We start from the raw sequence: 20946 nt of genomic DNA, 5'->3' as shown, positions 1-20946 counted from the left end.
AGACAGGACCAGAAGTCTGCTGGTGTGGGGGTAGGCAGAAGGACCATCAGACAGGACTAGAAGCCTGCTGGGACAGGGGCAGGCAGGACCATCAGACAGGACCAGAAGTCTGCTGGTGTGGGGGCAAGCAGAAGGACCATCAGACAGGACCAGAAGTCTGCTGGTGTGGGGGTGGGCAGAAGGACCATCAGACAGGACCAGAAGTCTACTGGGGTGGGGGTGGGCAGAAGGACCATCAGACAGGACTAGAAGCCTGCTGGGACAGGGGCAGGCAGAAGGACCATCAGACAGGACCAGAAGTTTGCTGGGACAGGGGCAGGCAGAAGGACCATCAGACAGGACCAGAAGTTTGCTGGGGGTGGGGGTGGGCAGAAGGACCATCAGACAGGACCAGGAGTCTGCTGGGGTGGGAGTGGGCAGAAGGACCATCAGACAGGCCAGCAGAGCAGCTGGTCACAGAGGGTGCTTCAAATCAGACTACCATGCTAAGATTTTGCTTTAACCTGGGCACTAACTGGTGTGAGCATGATTTTGATAAAAGACATTGCCCCTCGGAAGCCTTGTCAGAATCACCACATCATACCTGCCTTCCTCCACGCCTGGAGATAAAATGAAGACACTCAAGAAAACAATTATTTTTTCTGGAAGAGGCTTTGGCAAGGTCAGGCCTACACCGAATTCTCACCAGGCCCCCAGCACATCCTTCACACCTGTGCCTCTCCACAGCCCTCTCTTCACTTAGCAGAAGGCTTAGTTTCTGCTCCTCCCTCCTAACACCAAAATGCTTCACCAAAAGCTTTCTTCCTTTTTCCAAGTCCTAGACTCAACAACTCCTCACACTGGACAGTGACAACTAGAAATGACAGCGTTACCCTGGACATGCTTCTACCATTTTTTTTTCTCATAACAGAAACTTATGTGACTAAAATACGATAAAAACAAAACAGGGAAAAAAGAAAAGTATCTCTACTATCTAACTGGACAGGTACTCTACTGGTTTGCTACGTGCCCAGCCACTACTAATAATTTGTAGGGAGTGGAGGCAGTTGTGTGTACTGGGGAGGGTGTGTATGTTTGTGCATGTGCAGGTACATGTGTATGCATATGCATTTGGACACAAGAGTTCAACCTCAGGTTTCATTCCTCAGGAGACACCTACTCAGGCTTTTTCATTTGTTTGTGTTTTTATTTAGAGCAGAGTCTCTCACACAGGTCTCAGTTAGGTTAGGCTGGCCATTCAGTGAGCAACAGCAATCCACCTGTCTCTGCCTCTCTAGGGCTTAGATTATGAGTATTCTCCACATCTGGCTTTTTTACATTGCTACTAGGTATCTGAACTCAAGTCCTTATGTACCCGGTGAAAACGCACCCAAGAGGCTCTCAGCCTAGAGGCTCAATGCGTGGCTGTGATCTCCACAGTCATGAATCCCAGTGAGACTATCAGCCTCAGCAGGGCACCTGTGGTCATCTTATCCCTGCCCAGACATGGGAAGAGTCTCGAAGATGCAGGATGCACAGGTGGCTCCACATATCAGCAGCAGGAAGTACAGAGAGAGGCCCCTGGCTAAGAAGGGAGGAACACTCATCAGGAAGTCACAAGACATAAGTCCTCATCCTGGCCAGGCCACTTGCTGGCCATGTGACAGGGCAGTCACTTCCCTTCTCTGGACACTGTTTGCTGCATGAGATTATGTGCCTCTAGCCCTGCAGTCTGCAGACAGAGGATCCTGCGCAAACAGTCAGGCAGAAACACAAGGTGCTTTCTCACCTTCTCCAGAGAATACAGTGTGCGCGCACGCGCACGCACGCGCGCGCACACACACACACACACACACACACACGCATCAGAGCCTAGAAGCCCTCCAGTTTTCAGCATTAAAACCCCACAAGAGCATCAAGTCAACAGCATCTCCTGAGCCCCAGCTGGGGGCTAGGTCAATAAATGACCAATCTACATAATCCTTGACCAAGAGAGGAAAAGGGCTCCACTTGAGAGACAGAACCGAGGCTAGAAGAGAAGACATTTACACTAGCACCACACCTGTCTACAGAACACCTGCAATACCAGCCCACTGCGAACCCTGAGCCATGTCTCAGTTACACTGCAGAGGTGAACCCTAGTCTTCTTGCTGTCTCCAGGACAGTGTCAGCTAATGAGCCGGAACAAAGCTTCCTTATTTCTTCTTAGGTCACCATCAAAATTAAGGTCTCAAAATGAAGGGACTTAGCTCAGTGACAGAACACATCTGGTGCAGGAAAGGTCTTGGGTTCCATCCCCAGCACCCCAGAGAATGTCCCCCAGTGCTCCATACAAGAGGTCACATGTTCACGTGAAATGCCACAACCCAGTTCAGATGGCACCCTGTGGCCTTTCCTTGTTCCTGTCCTTAAGAGCTAAATGTTCAATTTAGTGTTTAGATTTCTAAAGGTCCCATATAAATTTTTACCAAAAACTTCTGCCAGCGTCTCCACTCAAGTTGGTTCAAAAATTAACAGGTCACACTGTCATCTTGGTGGCAGGATGAGAAAGTGAGAGCTTGAGCTATCCTCCTCAAAGGAACAGACAGAAAAATCCAGAGGCAGAGAGACAGTTGCCAGGTGTCAGAGTGGGGAGGTTAGGGACTGGAGGGGGTACTGTTCGAGTGATGAGAACATTTTATAACAGGACAGAGGTGATGGTCTCACATTATAAATGGCTGCTCAATTTAAAATGAAGGCTAGCTCTGTGTCATATTGATAAAATATTTTATGGAAAGGACTGCCACAGATAAATACTAGCAACAAAAAAAAAAAATTCAATCCAAAGGAACAACAACTGGAGGGCTGCCCCAAAGAAAGGAGCACTGAGCTCCACCCTGTGCCCTCTTACACATTTCTAGTTACCTGGGGGAGCACATGTCAGTGCTGGAAGTCAGGGTTCTTGTGGAAAAGTACACACTGTTCAAGTATGAGGATTCAAGGAACTGTTGAGGGCCTTACCCAGGAGTAGGTGTAATAACACTCTCAATTGGGTGATGTCGACTCCCAGGGGGCAGCCACAAGGGGACGAGGATGACCTTTTTTCCTGGAAATGGGGTCTCACTAGCCCAAGTAGGCCAGAGCTGGAGGGGCAGAGGGTGATCTTGACCACCTGGTCCTCATTTCTACCTATGGCATGCTGGGACAGCAAGCTTAAGATGCTAAGAACCAGTCCCAGAGCCGCCTCCTCCATAGCCAGCACTCTACAATGGAATACATCCTCAGGACCCTGGAGACTTAAGCTGGGGTGGTTGTTGTTGTTGTTGTTGTTGTTTTAGGTTTGCTTTTGTTTGTTTGGTTTTTTCAGACTAGCCAGGGTAAGCCTGGAACTTACTGTGTAGACCAGGCTGGCCTCAAACTCATAGAGCGCAGCCTGCCTCTACTTCCTAAGTGCTGGAATTAAAGGGGCATGCGGCAACACTTGCTCTTATTTCTTATTTTTGTTATCATGGATTGGAGAAGCTGGGCTTGGTGATGAACATTAAAAATCACAGCACAGTAATAAAAACAGCTTGGTACTGGCATAAAAACCAACATACAGACCAATGGAATTGAATTGAAGATGCTGACATTAATCCACACACATATGAACACCTGATTTTTGACAAAGAAGCCAAAACTATACAATGGAAAAAAGAAAGTATCTTCAACAATGGTGCTGGCATAACTGGATGTCAACATGTAGAAGATTGCAAATAGATCCATATCTGCCACCATGCACAAAACTCAAGTCCAAGTGGATCAAAGACCTCAACATAAATCCAGTTACACTAAACGTAATAGAGAAGAAAGTAGGAAGTACACTTGAATGCACTGGCACAGGAGACCACTTTCTAAATATAACACCAGGAGCACAGACACTGAGAGCAACAATTAATAAATGGGACCTCTTGAAACTGAGAAGCTTTTGTAGGGCAAAAGACATGGTCAATAAGACAAAAAGACAGCCTACAGAATGGAAAAAGACCTTCACCAATCCTACTTCTGACAGAGGACTGATCTCCAAAATATATAAAGAACTCAAGAAACTAGACATCAAAATACTGAACAATACAATTAAAAAATGGGCTAAAGAGCTAAACAGAGAATTCTCAAAAGAAGAATCTCAAATGGCTGAAAGACATTTAAAGAAATGCTCAACATCCTTAAACATCAGAGAAATGCAAATCAAAACAACTCTGAGATACCACCTTACACCTACCAGAATGGCTATGATCAAAAACACTAATGACAGTCAATGTTGGAGAGAATGTGGATCAAGGGGAACACTCCTCCACTGTTGGTGAGAGTGCAAACTTGTACAACCACTGTGGGAATCAGTATGATGCTTTCTCAGAAAATTGGGAATTGATCTACCACAAGACCCAGTCATACCACTCTTGGGCACATACCCAAGGAATGCTCAATCATACCACAAGGATACATGCTCAACTATGTTCATAGCAGCACTATTTGTAATAGCCACAACGTGGAAACAACCTAGATGCCTGTCAACTGAAGATGGATTAAGAAAATGTGGTGCATATACACAATGGAGTACTACTCAGCAGAGAAAAACAATGACATCATGAAATTTGCAGGCAAATGGATGGAACTAGAAAATGTCATCCTGAGTGAGGTAACCCAAACCCAGAAGGACAAACATGGCATGTACTCACTCATAAGTAAACACTAGATGTAAAGCAAAGAACAATCAGACTGCAACCCACAGAACCAGGGAGGCTATATAACAGGGGGGACCCTAGGATGACTGTAGCTTATAATAAGTTTTGGTTTTACTCAATTACTGGGCTAGCCTCAATGAAACATTTTAATATTAGGATAAGAATTTATACTGTATCAAACTGATAATAGAAAAATAAATAAATAAATAAAAATGAAAAAAAAAAGTCACAGCACTCCATAAACTATCACAGGAGGATTGCCATAAATTTGAGGTCAGTCAGAGCTACATAGAAAGACCCTGTCATGCTGGACGGCGGTGGTGCACACCTTTAATCTCAGCACTAGGGGGCAGAGCCAGGTGGATCTCTGTGAGTTCAAGGCCAGCCTGGTCTACAGAATGAGATCCAGGACAGGCATCAAAACTACACAGAGAAACTTTGTCTCGAAAAAACAAACAAAAAAAAAAGACGACCATCACATCATACACACACACACACACACACACACACACACACACACAACTAACCTGCAGTAGGCAGAGGCCAGGAATGCTGCTATAGAGCTTGAAATACTGAGGGCAATCCCCTTCACCAAAAGTCATCCAGCCCCAACAGTCAAAGGTGCCACACTGAAAGACTGGAATCTAAAGTTATGCTGGTGCAGTCTTGCCCCAAGGTCACCATTCCCTTTATTTCATTTAGCATCAGGCTTTTCTTTAAACTTTTTATGTCCTTGAACACAGCACTTAGCCCTCTTACACTTCCTGGTGGCTCCTTTTCTCCTCAAACTGTACAAAAAACGTTGTAATTCTTTGTCTAGCTTACTCCTTTTCATTATAGATCTGCATAAGATTGATTACTGATAACCACTAATACTAGGCTGTCTTGAAATCTCCTCTGCCAACACCATTAATCCAAAACACTTCAATTTAGCCTCAGACAGATTTTTAGAGCAAGGGGAAAAAGTAAACATATTCTTTGCCAAAATATCACAAAGACAGTCTCTAGGCCACTCACTAATGAATATTCTTCCCCTCTGAAAGTTCTTGTGGACCCCCGTCAAGTCACCCTCAGCACTGTACTCTGTGCTCTTACTAGGATGGCCTAGTAAGGCCATTTATAAAGGATCCAGCTGTTTTCTAGTCCAAAGTCCACATTCTGCCAACCAACAGCATGGTCAGGACTGTCACAGAGGTACCCGCTCCCTGGTACCAATTCTGTCGTAGTCACTGTTCTGTTGCTGTGAAGAGACAACATGACCAAGGCAACACTTACAAAGGGAGCATTTATCTGGGTGGGGGCTTGCTTACAGTTTCAGGGAGTTAGTCCATTATCATTATGACAGGGGATGTAGCGGCAGGCAGGCATGGAGCTGGAGAAATAGCTGGGAGCTACAGCCTGATCCCAGGCAGAGAGACACTGAGCCTGAAATGGGGTTTTGAAACCTCAAAGGCCATTCCCAGTGACACACTTCCTCAACAAGGTCTAACCCTTCTAATCCTTTCCAACTCCCTGGTGACTAAGCAAACATATGAGCCTATGGGGGCCATTCTTATTTAAACCACCACATTTGCTCTGTTTACACCTTTGTTTGTTTGTTTGTTTGTTTGTTTGTTTTGTTTCATGACAGGGTTTCTCTGTGTAGCCCTGGCTGTCCTGGAATTCAATCTGTAGACCAGGCTGGCATCAAACTCAGAGATCCATCTGCCTCTGCCTCCTAAGTGCTGGGATTAAAGGTGTGCGCCACCACCCAGCTAGGCTTTTGCTTTAAAAAAAAAAAAAATGGGGAGAGGAAAGAGTGGAATCTCAGCTATACAGACACAGGCAAAGAACACTGGGATGGAAGGCCTGGGGATGCCTGGCCTCTGCAGGTCCCAGGCACGCATATGGTACACAGATATATATGCACAAAAAAATTCCATACACATAAAATAAATCTTAAAATGTAAAATAAAACTTTAAAGAGAAAAGACAGATAAATGGGATGTGGATGGGCAAGCATGAGAGTTCCTGAGTGGCAAAGTGGAAGTCAGAGGCAGGGAAGGGATCCTCACCTCCACAGGCTACCTCTCACCCCAAACCCTCCCTCACAGCCTCTCCTACCTGAGTAAAAGACATCCCCCAGCCCTTTCAGCTGCTCCAGATCAAAACCTAGGCAAATCCTGCCCCATTACAGTCTCTGTTCAGATATCTCCCTCACACTCACACACACACACACACCCTGGGAGGTCTTCCTCTAGGCTAAGTGCATGATACAGATCAGGCCCATCAGATTCACAGGGAGTTCTAGGATGGCCTGGTCAGCCAAGCCTGGACTTTCCCTGGAGTGCTCTTGACTGGTGTATCATTTTCCCAGGATGCCTCTGTAAGGAGAGTTGTACACAGCACAATCCTGCAGACTCCCTAAACACCTTGATCCAACTGAGCCTGAAGCCAGATTAAGGTCCCCAAATCTTTCCATTATGCAACTCTATATATATATTCCCATGTTTTAGCTTAAACAATTTCTGCCACGTTCCATGAAGAGAGACCTGGCCAATGAGTCGCTCAGCAATCCAGCAGGTCCATGTCCATAAGCGGACCCTACTTTAATAGACACCAAGGCCACACAGCCCCTTCCTAAGTGAAAAGGGACAGACTGCACTGCCATCCCAAGAGTGCATGCTGAGTGTCCCGCCCGCACTGCCCCTGGACCGTCAGCTCACAGCATTTTGCACTAGACAGCCAGTGCCACCTCTGGGAAATCACCTCAGAGACATAAGGCAAAGAAAGGAAGGCCACCCTACCCTGCACACCACTAATACAACACAAAAGGAGGAGAAAGGAAAGAAGGGGGCCAGAGGAAGGGAGAGCGGGCTAAGTCTCAGGTACAATCCATAGTTCAAACTGTGTGCACTTGAGATCTCACACCTTTAATCCCAGTATTTGGGAAGCACACACACACCATTAATCCCAGCACTAGGAAGGAAGTGATAGCTGGGCAGAGAAATGTGTGTAAGGCATGAGGAGACAGGAACTGAAAGCTTTTTCAGGCTGAGGAGTCCTAGAGGTAAGATGTGGCAGTGGCTTGTTCCTTTGTCTCTCTGATCTTCAGGCAAATTTTATTAGGGTACACAATACATCACCACAACGGTCCTTCAGTCTTCTGGACTTCAGGACCCTTTAGACATTTTTCACCTAACCACCCTCTCTATGGCATTTTCCCCACTTTGAAACAGTCTCATTATGTAGCCCTAGCTGGCCTAAAACTTGCTACGTAGATCAGGCTGGCCTCAACTCCCAGAGCTCCTTCTGCCTGACTTCCAACTGTTGAGATTAAAAATGTGCACCACCACACCCAGCTTTGGTATCAAATTTCAAGAGTGCTAAGAACTTGGCTCTCATTAGGCACTCAGAACCTAGCCACACAGCAGCAGGAGTGGTCAGAGGCATTAGTCTGGGCCACTAACTGCAAAGGTGTTACAGCACTTCTGATACTGGAACACTAACATTCTACCATAATACACCAGCCCTGTGACATCATGAAGAGGAAAGATATTAATAGCCTTTGAATAAAAACCACGTTCTTTTTCCAGTCAGTGTTTCAGCTGATTCTTTATTCCAAGAACAAGTCACTTCTGGATAGGGCCCAGTCAACAGCTATGGAGAGAAACTGTGCCCTTCAACCTTCCAGAAAAAGAAGACACTGCTGGGCAGTGGTGGCACATGCCTTTGATCCCAGCACTCAGGAGGCAGAGTCAGGCGGATCTCTGTGAGTACAAGGCCAGCCTGGTCCACAGAGCGAGATCCAGGACAGGCACCAAAACTACACAGAGAAAGCCTGTCTGGGGGGTGGGGGGAGGAGACACTGCCAAGATACACACGAATTTGAGGAAGGGAGCAGTAATCAGGCTCAGTGGCTTCTCAGGCCCTGGCTTTCCCTACCCTTCAAACAGGGATCCAGGGATCCCAGCATTTTTCTAACGTGAGGATCCCTGAGAGGATAGTTACTGATGGAAGGTACTAAAGCTTCCACGTGGTAATTCCTGAGAGGATAGCTACTGATGGACGACAGCACCAGGGCTTCCACTCGGGGACTCCTAAGAGGATAGTTACTGATGGACGACAGCACCAGGGCTTCCACTCGGGGACTCCTGAGAGGATAGTTACTGATGGACGACAGCACCAGCCAGGGCTTCCACTCGGGGACTCCTGAGAGGATAGTTACTGATGGACGACAGCACCAGGGTTCCACGTGTAGTTCTTCTAGAGGCTAACAGTGGATGGTTCCTACTACTGAGTTCTCCAGGAAAACATCTGACCACTCTCTCCCTAAAGAGGCCCACACGAGTCTGCCAGATGGGTATCTTTCCTTCTGGCATTTTGTTTAAGTCTACAGGCAAATGTAAATCCACAACGGCTGTGTTGGATGTATATGTTAATTTGCATCAAGGCATGTATTTTACAGATGACTCTATACCCTGCATATTTTGTTTTTTCTTCTTGAGACAAAGTCTCATGTAACCCAGGTTGTCTTCAAACTCTTTATGTGGCCAAGGATGCCCTTGAACTCCTGATCCTGCTGCCTCTACCTCCTGAGTGCTGAGATTACAGGTGTGCAGCACCATGTCCAGTTTATGCGGGACTGAGATGAAACTCAGGGCCTCATGCGTGCTAGGCAGGCATTTGACCAACTGAGTCACAGTATCTTCAGCTCCATCCTGTTCTAGCAGAACAGTAATGTTTCAATTAATGTACACAGTGACTTGTGTATAAGTCTATACTTTCCTTAACATCTCTGAGGTTTTTTTCCTATCACGAGGCCATAACACACGGTGTTAACACATTCCCCACCAATGGGCATCTTCATTGTTTCTGGCCTGGTGATAAGTGTTTATCTAATTGTTGCATTATCCAGGTCCATTACACTTCCCTGGATATTTGCACGTAATGTTCTCAGCCTTAAACCCATCTTATCTCTGTTCTACTCAAACACTTTAAATTCAAGAATAGAGCAGAGCCTCATGGCTAATTTATAGGATATACAAGAAACTGAAAAACATGTTAAGCCATACCAAAAGGAAGCAACCAGCAAAAACCTTGCAAGGAATCCCCAGGACAAAAGAGCATGTTTCCTTCAAAGACAACTGCAGACAGCTTGCGGGAGGGAACTCTGAGCAGGTGTCCCTGGTGAGGCTGAGGCAAAGGATCTCAAGGTAGGAATATCCGGACTTTGAGGTAAGCCTGGCTCAGACACTGCCTTCAAAAATGACACTGTGGACAGGCCAAGTGGATCAGGGAGTAAAGGAAAACTGAGGGTGGTCTCCAGAACACATGGAGAGGTGAACAGAGAAAATCAACTCCACAAGGTTGTTCTCTGATCTCCACACGTGCACCATGACACACACACACACACACACACACACACACACGTGCACGCGCATACACGCGCTTTTTTTTAAGTCACTGTGAAGTCTGGGGGGAGTGACTCAGTCAGAAAGGTGGTTCCTGTGCAAGCATGAGAAGCTGAATTTGATCCCAAGGACCCACATTTTTTAAAATAAATAAACAAAGCCAACCACACATGGTGGTACATGCCTTTAGTTCCAGCGCTGGTGATGCAGATCTCTGTGGTGAGTTCCAGGCCAGCCAGGGCTACATAGCTGAGACTCTGTCTCAAATAAATAAATAAATAACAAAAAAGACAGGCATGGTGGTGCTTGTAACCCAGTGTCGAAGAGGAGACAGGCAGACAACTGGGGCTTGATGGCCAGCCTAGCTTAACTGGAGAGCAGAAGTTTCAGTAAGAGATCTAGTCTCAAAAATCAGTGGAGAACTGGGTGGTGGTGGCACTTGGGAGGCAGAGGCAGGCTCCGAATTCAAGGCCAACTCTGTCTACAGAATAAGTTCCAGGACAGCCAGGGCTACACAGAGAAACCCTGTCTCAAAAAAAAAAAGGGTGGGGGGAGTGATTGAGAAAGACGGAGCTAACCTCTGACCTCCATACACACAAAGACATTGTGCCTCAAAGGATGGCATGAAAAGTAAATAAATAAATAAACCATGCTCAGCATGGAGGCTCACACCTATAATCATATATCACTTAAGAGGTGGAGACAGGAGGATCAGGAGTTCCGGGCTTGCTTCAGCTACACTGCAAATTCAAAGCCAGCCTGAGCAACATAAGATCCTAACTCAATAAAAAAAAAAAAAAATAGGAAGACAAATGGAAGAGAAGTTTTGTAAACATACTGATAAGGGAACTATATCTGGGAATAACATAGGATTCTGGCAGTTCAACATTAAAAAGAGACAAACAGCTCAATTGAAAAATGGACAAATGAGCCGGGCAGTGGTGGGCACACGCCTTTAATTCCAGCACTCAGGAGGCAGAGATAGGTGGATATCTGTAAGTTCAAGGCCAGCCTGGTCTACAGAGTGAGTTCCAGGACAGGCTCCAAAGCTAGACAGAGAAACCCTGTCTCAGAAAAAAAAAGAAAAGAAAGAAATCAGACACCCACTTCTGATCTCTGGGTCACCAGGCATACATGTAGTGCACATATATACATGCAGGCAAAATACCCATACACATAAAATATTAAAATGAAAAAAAAATGTTCATGGATGTGATGATATAAACAAACATTTCTCCAGAGAAGATATATAACTGGCCTGTGGGCACAAGAGGCCATGCTCAGAATGATTAAGAAAATGCAAATCAAAACCACAAAGAAGTGTCACTTCACACCCACTAGAAAGAAGGCTATCAAAGACTTGATGGGAGCTGACTCAAGAAACCAGAACCCTTCTTGGTGCATGTAAGCAGAAAAACAGATTAGGTTCCTCAGGTGGTTCCATACAACCCAGCAGGGCCACTCTTCCCTACATTAACTAAAGTTATGGACACTGGGCCCACACACAAAATTGTCTGTGAGCTTCCACAGCAGCATCCTTCATAGAGCCAAGTGCAAACAACCCAAAGTCCAGCCCCTGGTGAGTAGACAGCAGGTGAGCAATGCCCACACAACACAGCATCACTTGGCCACACCCCCTGGTGAGTAGACAGCAGGTGAGCAATACCCACACAACACAGCATCACTTGGCCACACCCCCTGGTGAGTAGACAGCAGGTGAGCAATGCCCACACAACACAGCATCACTTGGCCACACCCCCTGGTGAGTAGACAGCAGGTGAGCAATGCCCACACAACACAGCATCACTTGGCCACACCCCCTGGTGAGTAGACAGCAGGTGAGCAATGCCCACACAACACAGCATCACTTGGCCACAAGAAGGAATAGGATACAGATTAGGCTGCTCCATGGCAGGACCTTGAGAACATTATACTCAGTTAACAAAAACAAAAGTTCTATGGTTTCATTTATATGAAATACAAACAGTGGGAAAATCCAGAGCCCCTGGTGTGTACCCCCACACTCGGGAAGCAGAGGCAAGGGGGATCAGAGGTAAAGGCTATCCTGGGCTACATAATAAGTTCAACACCTGCCTGGACTACATAAGACACTGTCGGGAAAAAAAATAAGAAGAAAAAAAAATCCAGAGACAGAAAATAGATCAGTTGTCTGAGACTGAGGGGAGTGGGGAATGAAAAGCAATTGCTAATGGGCCCAGAATGTCTTTCTGGGGCAATGAAAATTTGCTAATATTGATCACAGTGAGGTTTGTACAATCTGTGACAGCACTAAAATAAACTTTTAAAATCTCTTTTGCACCAAGCTGGCAGCATTTGCACACACCTTTAATCCCAGCACTCAGGAGGCAGAAGCAGGTGGATCTCTGAGTTTGAGGCCATCCTGATCTACAAAGCCCAGGACAGCTAGGACTACAAAGAGAAGCACTGTCTCAAAAAACCAAAAGAACAAAAAAAAAAAAAAAAAAAAAAAAAAAAAAAAAAAAAACCACCTAAAATCTCTTCCAAAGAGATCTAAATAATTTAAAAGACAAGCCACCCTCAGATCTGAGTTTAAAATTACAACATGAGCGGGGCGGTGGTGGCGCACGCCTTTAATCCCAGCACTCGGGAGGCAGAGGCAGGCGGATCTCTGTGAGTTCGAGGCCAGCCTGGTCTCCAAAGCGAGTTCCAGGAAAGGCGCAAAGCTACACAGAGAAACCCTGTCTCGAAAAACCAAAAAAAAAAAAAAGAAAAAAATTACAACATGAAACAACAATTATAAGGCAAACACTTAAATTTGAACATTAAACAGTTGGTGCTACTGAGGTATCACTGGTTTCTTATATGATCACAAAATGAATTCCTTCTAAATGTGATAGAATACACACAAAAGTATTTGCAGATGAAATGGAGTGGTACTTGGGAGAGGATAGAAAGTAGTCAGGGATACAGATGAACTCGCCACCAGCTGCAACCATCAAAGCAGTGTGGCAACAGAGTCCATTATACAATTCCACATTTAAATGTCTTAATATTCTTTTTTTTCCTTTACACCATGTAACATAGGCTAACTGAGAATTTGATCCTTGATCTATAGACCTGACAAGCCTCAAACTTGTAGCAATCCTCCTGCTTTTATCCCTTGAGTGCTGGGAAGGCTGCAATTACAGACATGAGCCACCACCACACACCTAGCATGAAAATCCTACTTGAGAACAGAAGAAAGGAAATTTCTCCTGCACTCAAAGTTCATCATGCATCAATTATTAATCCCATGGCAGGGGGATGGGGCCACTTTCAACCATAGTCTTCAAGAAACAATTAAAAATACCCTGAGCTTGGACGTGCTATGGAGCATGTGATTGGGGCCTGAGTTTGGTCCCACCCCCCACCTGCCACCCCCACCCCACCCCACCCCACCCCCGACTCTCTGTTCACCCTCGGCGGACCACTTCTGAATCAATGGCAATATTTCCAAAAGCAATAAACTCCAAATCCAGGCTATGGCACGGCTATGGAACCTGGACATTGAACTTAGTTACAAACAACAAAAAACGAAGGATCTACAGGAAACACACAGTAGGACAACCGGATGTGATGAGGTGAGGAGGCTCCTGCTCCAGTCTCCTTTTGCATGTGATTTATTTGGCTTTGGATTTAATGACTTTTTAAAAAACTTCCTGAAACTTTCCTTGAATTTTTGTTACATTTTTATTTATTTATTTTGTGTGTGCACCAACATGCCACAGTGTTTCTGTGGAGGTCAGAGGACAGCCTGCAGGAGCCAGGTCTCTCCTTCCACCACCTGGAGCCCAGGGTTAAACTCACATCATCTGCTGCAAGTGCTTGAGGCAGAGTTTTGATACTAAGTGTCTCCTTGAAAGAATCCTGTTCAATTCCCTTTGGTTTCTCAATTTCAATTCCTCCTCCAATGAAAGCAAAAGAGTTTCCACTCCAGAAATCTGAGGCTGTGGCAGGCCCTTTGGTCACATTAAAAGGGAAAGGTGAGGACTAACTAAGGGTGTCTTCAGTGAGAGCACCCAGGTTCAGCATATATGAGGCTCTGGGTTTACTCCTCAGCATCCCAAAGAATTTCAGGGTGCCTTGTTCCACCCTTGTCCCAGATGGGCCAAGAAGCAGGCCTGTCCCCAGCCCCAACTCCACCTTTATGGAAACACTAACAATGAGCCCCGTTACGAGGCTTATCACCCATTAGTGTTGCTGAGCAACCTTCAATCATTACTGGTCTAGGAGGTAGATGCTATGGTACATCCTCACTTTGCTGAGAATTCCAAGTTAGTTATTCGACCTTACACAGCTTTAAAGGCTGGAAGGATGGCTCAGTCAGTAAACTGTATGCTGCTTAAGCATGAGGACCTTAGTCGGGATTCCCAGCACCCATGGTTAAAGCCTGGCATGTATGCATTCTTGTAAGCCCAGCACTGGTGGACAGGGGCAAACAGGAGGAGTTCCAAGATTCTAGGGCCAGACAGTCTAGCTGGAATGGTGAGCTCTGGGACCAGTCAACAAACAAGGGAGAAAGCAATAGAGAAAGACACCCAAAGTTGATTTCTGGCCCTCCTACACACGTGCACAGGCAAACACACCTACACACCCACACACGTGCCTAAACATACTGAATTAATTAATTAAAATTATACAGCTTTATGTGGTAGAACCAGGATGTGAACCCAGTATGCTGGGCTCCAATACCTCTTGGTGGAAGCCAGCTCAAATCTTTGCTGTGTATCATTAGCGTTCAAGGATCTGAAACCTTAATTAGACCCAACGATTTGCTTTGGCAGATGCAAGTACCTCCCCCAGGAAAACCCCTCCACCAGCCCATTCAATAAGACCATCAGTTCTTATCATAAACCTTGCTCTTGAATAACAAAAAGTATCTAACATCCTTTTTAAAATGCACAGAAATAACTTCAAAGCTAAAAATAAAGACTCTCCTTTGTCCTAGCACTCTCTCCATCCCAAAAACACCTGAACGAAAGGCTAGGGACTGGGTTCAGGGACTCTAAAATTCAACTGTACCGTGAGGAAAAAAAAAAAAAAAAGCACAAACTATGTGGGAAGGCGGGTCCTCCTAAGGGAATGCAGATCCCTGTGTCCAGCAAGAGAGTCAACAGCCAACACGAGGCTTTCCTGAGTCACTCCCATGTCTACATACAACACCCAGGAATGACTTAGCACCAAAACTGCATCAGGACTCTTCAGAGGGAGACAAGAATGGAGGCACAGACTCAAGGGACTAAACTTCAGTATCACTGAGCACACGCCGTCCACACCCATCTTCCCCTCACTTCCAGCCTCCCCACCCGCTCCACCTCCCCGCCGCTCCACCTCCCCGCCAGTGGTACTGGCTTGGGCAAGGCATCAGCCCCATACAGGTTCGGCATTGGGCAAGAAGGGAAGGGTTTCAGGACAACCAGAGACCTCAAACGATGAGCTAGGGGAAGAAATGGAGAGAGCTCGAGAATGAACCAACAGCCCAAATGCAAAAGACACCGCCGGGAGAGGGAAGCTGCGAGACTAAAGGACCGGCTCTGGGGACACAGGTGCAGGGAATAAGAGGAACCCAAGACAAAGCGTCCACAACACGCCCTCGGGGGACCGGGAGCTGCCGCTCTGCTCTGCTGTGGACAGGGGTTCGGGGCCAGCAAACCCAGGGTCTGGAGAGGCTCACTGCCTTTGGATGAAAGAGGAGTCACTAGGGATAAGAGACCTGAACCGGAGAATGATTGAAAACCAGGGGCCGGTAACTGGAACTAGGTCCCAGGAGGGCCACGGAAGAAGAGAGACTGAGGCACGCACCAGAGATCTGGGAGTCCGGGGTGTGGAAACCTGCCAGGGGGATCGGCGGGCTGGGAGAGCCTGGGAGGGACTGGGGAGCAAGCTCTGCTCTGGGAGTTGGCTGTCAAAGAAGGGACGAAGGGACAGGAGCGCCAGCCCGGGGAAAGTGAGAGCGCTGCAGCAGACCCAGGGCCAGGGCTCCCGAGCCAGCGAACGACCCTGCGGGAGTTGCAGGGTGTGGGGACACAGGGCCCGGGGCGTGCGGCTGCAGCGGCGCCACCGGGCGGTGACAGCGGCGGGGCCGCCACTCACCGCTCATGTTGCCGCTCCCGAGGCCGCCGCCTGCCGTGCCGCCGCCGCCGCCGCGTCTGCAGCCGCCGAGCTCCACACGGGCCGGGAGAGCGCGCGCCCCGCCCGCTGGCCCCGCCCCGGAAGCAGGGCTCTCCGAAGGCCCGCCCCCCGACCCGGAACCAAAACACCCTCGCGAGTCGAGGCCCTAGAGTGGCGGGGAGGAGACCCGGGACTTCACAGAATAAAGGCCTTCTCATTCACGAGCCAGGAGGAAGACTTCAGTCTAAATTAAGGTCCGGACAGGGATGCAGGATAAGCGTACTGGGTTCCTGGAGTGGTGGTGCATGTCTGTCAAACCAGCCTCCGGGAGAAGGCAGGAGGATCAAGGGTTCAAGGTCATCCGTAAACTACATAGTGAGTTCGAGACTAGATTGAGCTACTTGAGACTCTGTCTTCAAGAGGTGGTGGGGTGGGCGGAGCGGGGGAAGAGTAGTGGGCCTGCAGAGCCTGGTGACACAGGCTTTAAATCCCAGCATTCAAGAGGCTGAGTCAGGAGCCGGAGCTACAGAGTGGTAGAGCACGTGCCAGTGGTAGAGCACGTGCCAGTGAGCTCCAACTCTGTGCAAACGAAACCAAAAGGTGAATTCAGAGCCGTTCTCGGCAACTTACCGAGACGCTCAAAATAAAAAGTAAAAACAGGACTGTGCATACGTAGGGGCAGCATGTGCAAGGCCCTACGTTCAATCTCTGGCATCAGAGAGAGACTGTGTCCCTGTATGTGTGTGATGAGCCAACTTAGCAGATAAGGAATCCCTGAAGGGCTCTCTTAGGCCAAGCCCAGGATAGGTATTCCAGAAGGATCAGGTCAAAGTCCATACCAGGAAGTGTTGGTTGTGGCCCAGGGTGAGTGAGAGGTGGGTGTTGAGAAGGAGGACATAGGAAGCTGGGGAAGCCTCCTTCTGTAGGCAGGAGAGTTTGTACTTTCCTGCCTGTCTCTTGATGGATGGGGGAATGGAAGGCCATTCAAAGAATTTAAGCAAGGTGATGCAATCAGAATTGGACTTTAAGGAAACTTCATGGGCCGGGGAGATGGCTCAGTGGTTAAGAGCACTAGCTGCTCTTCCTAGGACCCAAGTTCAAGTCCCAGCACCCATATGGCAGCTCACAACTGCCTGTAACTCCAGTTCCAGGGGACGACACTCTCATACAGGCATACATACAGGAAAAAACACCAATGCACATGAAAGAAAAATAAATAAATTTTAAAAAGAAAAAAAAAACTTCACTTGCAATCCTGGTCTGGTGGTGCACGCCTTTAATCTCGGCACTCTCAAGATGGAGACAGAAGAATCTTGAGTTATAGCCTGAGGTACTTAGGGGACACTTGTCTCAGAAAGAAACCACTTTCTCGAATGAGAACGTGTTGTAATAGGACTGGAGAGATTGGCTGCTGGTTCGGGAGGTATGGTAGCTGCCCCAGCGACTCTGTACGTGACAGGGAGAAAAGGGGAGTACTGTGAACAAGCGTTAGATTCTCAGCAACTAGAAAGGTCGGGGTTTGCCCTGTTTTAAAGCTGGACTTGAAAGACTTTTCCGCCTGCTGGGTATGAAGCTGAGGAGTCATCCAGCCTACGTAACTTAGAGACACTCTCTGTTAGAAACATAAAAATAATAAAGAGCTATAGCTCAGTGGGAAAACACATGTGTGAGGCCCTGGGTTTGATTCTCAGTGATATAAAGAAAAAAAGAGGAGACTAAGCCTTGGAGGCTCCCATCTCCAGTGGGCTGAGTCCTGGTACAATTTCACATGAGTTTAGCTAACTTCTTCCACCTGTGAAGGCTCAGCCAGAAAACATCTCACCTCTTGATGTTGAGCTCTCCAGGCTCCACGACAGAAGCACGTGGTGTGGTAGTATAGGTCATGCATAAATATAATCTCAGTGGCTAAGGCAGGAGAATCAAGAGTTCAAGGGTAGCTTATAAGGAAAGAGATACATTTCGGTAGTTTATATATTACCAAGCCTCAAATATCTTGTTATAGTTCCACAGACAAAATAAGACAATAACTCACTGACTGCTACCCTGCTGTGACTCTCTCTCTCTCTCTCTCTCTCTCTCTCTCTCTCTCCCTCTCTCTCTCTCTCTCTCTCTCTGTGTGTGTGTGTGTGTGTGTGTGTGTGTGTGTGTGTGTGTGTGTGTGTGTGTGGTGTAAGCTGGAGGTTGAACCTAGGACCTTGAGCATGGTAGGCAAGTATTCTACCACTAAGCCACATCCTCAGTCCTGACAGCAATGTAAGATGGAGGTAGTAATTGTCTACCTCCCTTGCATTTGTGTGAAATGACTTGGAGCAGTCTCTGGCACCATTAAGCCTACATAAGTGATCACACACACACACACCTGCACTTGAGCTGAAAGCAGTACCAGGTTCCTGTTTGTCACCGTTAGCAATGACACATGCATTTGTTTACGCATACTAATGTCTGCTGCTGCCATAAGCTGGAAACCTGGAGAGCCTGTGTGTGTGTGTGTGTGCATGGCACACCAAATTGGCCTGGCTTCTCCTATTTACAGAAAAACACAGGATAACCTTGCTTCCTCTGGCCATCAGAAGAATTCGGTTTGTCCTGAAATACACCATGACTGTGTGTGTGTGTGTGTGTGTGTGTGTGTGTGTGTGTGTGTGTGTGTGTGTGCGTGTGCGCGCGTGCGCGCCTCCATAGAAACATGATACTCTAGGGCTCATAGAGCTTCCTTTTTTTTTTTTTTTTTTTAAGAGAGAATCAAAAATTCAAATAAAACCAAGGAACCTTCCACAGTTAAGCTCCCAGTGATAAGATGGGGGATGAATATAATGTAAAGAGTTCAGAATTAAAGGACAAAAGCTATATTCCCAGCTAATAAACAGTCATCCTAAAGACATCAAAAGCATCAGCTCTCCCTGTGGCAAGGGTTCTCAAAGTGGCTTTATACCAGACAGAGGTTCATTCTCTAGAAAGAATTGCTTTCTCCATCCCTGGGACACTTTCCAAAGCAGTTGGCACACTCTTGCCGTAGTCACTCGTTTTTGTGGTAACAAGAATGGTTGCACCCTCCTCCATGGCTGGAAGTGGGAAGAAATGGTCAGAATCAACCTTAGGGTTGCTCTTGACACAGTCCTCGCAGGTACATTCTTCCACTGTATACTCCAGGCTTCCGGGAAGAATCCTTACATCATCAGCCCTGCTCTTCCTCAGGTCAGTACTGGCCTTGTCCAGCAGAATGGGTCCTGATGATAGAAGAACAGGCATTTACCTGAAGGTCCCAATGGTACTGTCATAGCATCATAGCATGCACGGCAGAAATCAGAGTGCATCCTATGCCGAGGGTCACCAGCCCAGGCTTGGCCCTGAGGCAGGTTGCTTTTTGAGTATATAGAGTTTTTAAATCTTGTCCTATATTGACCACATTTAAAACTCAGGTTTCACATGAGAATGTATGCAACTAGACTCTATAAAGACTTGAGAATGTGTCAACAGGAGGGACATGGGGACAGTGGGCCAGAGTGCGAGACAGCAGCTGCCACCTCCAAGCAGGTGTGGGTACCCTTGTTGGCAAAGCCGCAAACCGGATCAGTCCATATACTTATTACCCACTTGGCTCCTGCAAGTTCTGAGGATTGACCTCATCTTACATAGGAAATTAGCATATGTCCCAGCAGATCAGAGACAGCCTATGAGTGACATTTCAGAATACAGAAGCAAAAGCTGAACACGGTGGCACACACCTGTAATCCCAGCCACTCAGTCAGGAGGCTGAGGCGGGGAGAGTTTGGAGCCAGCATGTTCCAGAAAGACCCTGAGTTCAATCTCCAATACCAGAGGGGGAAAGAATATAGAAGGGACTTTTTTTAATTTTAATGTATTGTGGGGGGAAAAGTCACATCACAGTGCACCTGTGAACATCAGAACAGCTTATGGGAGTAGGTCAAAGTCAGCCTAAACAGGCTTGGCAGCAAGTATCTTTTATCCACTGAGCATCTCACCAACCTTCAAGATATGTCCCGTGTCCTAGTTTTCCTGACATGACATCTTATGGTGCATGTTTCAGTACATTAATTTTTCTGTATGTGGGGCAAGGTCTCATTCTGTAGCCCAAGTTAGTCTAGAACTCACTGTAGCCCAGGTTGACCTCCTACTCATTTTATTCTATAATGTGTGTGTTTGCTGCATGTATGTAGGTGTACCATGTATATGCCTGGTACAGAATAAGTGTTGAATCCCCTGGAACTGACATTATAAAAGGTTGTGAGCTGCCATGTGGATGCTAAAATCCAAACTATGAGCCATCTCTCCAGCTCACGGCCTCAGAATGTTGGTGACCCTTCTGCCTGCTTCACCCTCCAGAACACTGATATTACAGGTGAGGACCAAATGCATATCCTTTGATCTCACATATAAGACCCCAGTTTGTCTCCAGTACACATCTGTGAAGAACAAATTTTAAAAAGCACTTGTTCTGCCTGGTGCTGGTGGTGCTCAACTTTAATCCTAGCACCTGGGAGGCAGAGGCAGGCAGATCTCTGAGTTCAAGCCAGCCTGGTCTACAGACCTGACAGGACAGTAAGGGCTATACAAAGAAACCTTGCCTTGAAAAAGAAAGAAAAGCCAAGTGGTGGTGGCGCACCGCCTTTAATCCCAGCACTGGGGAGGCAGAGGCAGGCGGATCTCTGTGAGTTCGAGGCCAGCCTAGACTACAGAGTGAGCTCCAGGAAAGGCGCAAAGCTACACAAAGAAACCCT

At 47.0% G+C, this 20946-nt stretch overlaps 2 protein-coding genes across 5 annotated transcripts in view; both read right to left on the bottom strand.

Annotated features, from left to right (window-relative positions):
• The window catches only part of Snx29 (sorting nexin 29), a 473090-nt gene extending 456788 nt beyond the window's left edge, over positions 1–16302 (bottom strand). Inside the window, exon 1 of one of the 3 annotated variants that reach the window (XM_052759505.1) lies at positions 16190–16302. In XM_052759505.1, the coding sequence (XP_052615465.1) occupies positions 16190–16196 (7 nt within the window). In that variant the 5' untranslated portion in view covers positions 16197–16302. Of the gene's footprint in view, positions 1–15898; positions 15959–16189 lie in introns of those variants that run through there. The other 2 variants (XM_052759508.1, XM_052759511.1) reach the window with 2 other exon arrangements.
• A 2682-nt stretch (positions 16303–18984) lies between these two features.
• Tnfrsf17 (TNF receptor superfamily member 17) overlaps positions 18985–20946 on the bottom strand; it is a 131282-nt gene continuing 129320 nt past the window's right edge. For both annotated transcript variants that reach the window (XM_052759504.1, XM_052759503.1), the window contains one exon: positions 18985–19434. In XM_052759504.1, coding sequence (XP_052615464.1) covers positions 19151–19434 — 284 coding nt within the window. In that variant the 3' untranslated portion in view covers positions 18985–19150. The remainder of the gene's footprint in view (positions 19435–20946) is intronic.

The sequence above is a fragment of the Peromyscus californicus genome, unplaced genomic scaffold (genome assembly GCF_007827085.1).
Source record: "Peromyscus californicus insignis strain IS unplaced genomic scaffold, ASM782708v3 Scaffold_3__1_contigs__length_106647218, whole genome shotgun sequence".
In the NCBI taxonomy this organism is placed as follows: Eukaryota; Metazoa; Chordata; class Mammalia; order Rodentia; family Cricetidae; genus Peromyscus; species Peromyscus californicus.
Note: the sequence above shows the minus strand (reverse complement) of the source record. Positions and strands in the feature narration are given on the sequence as shown.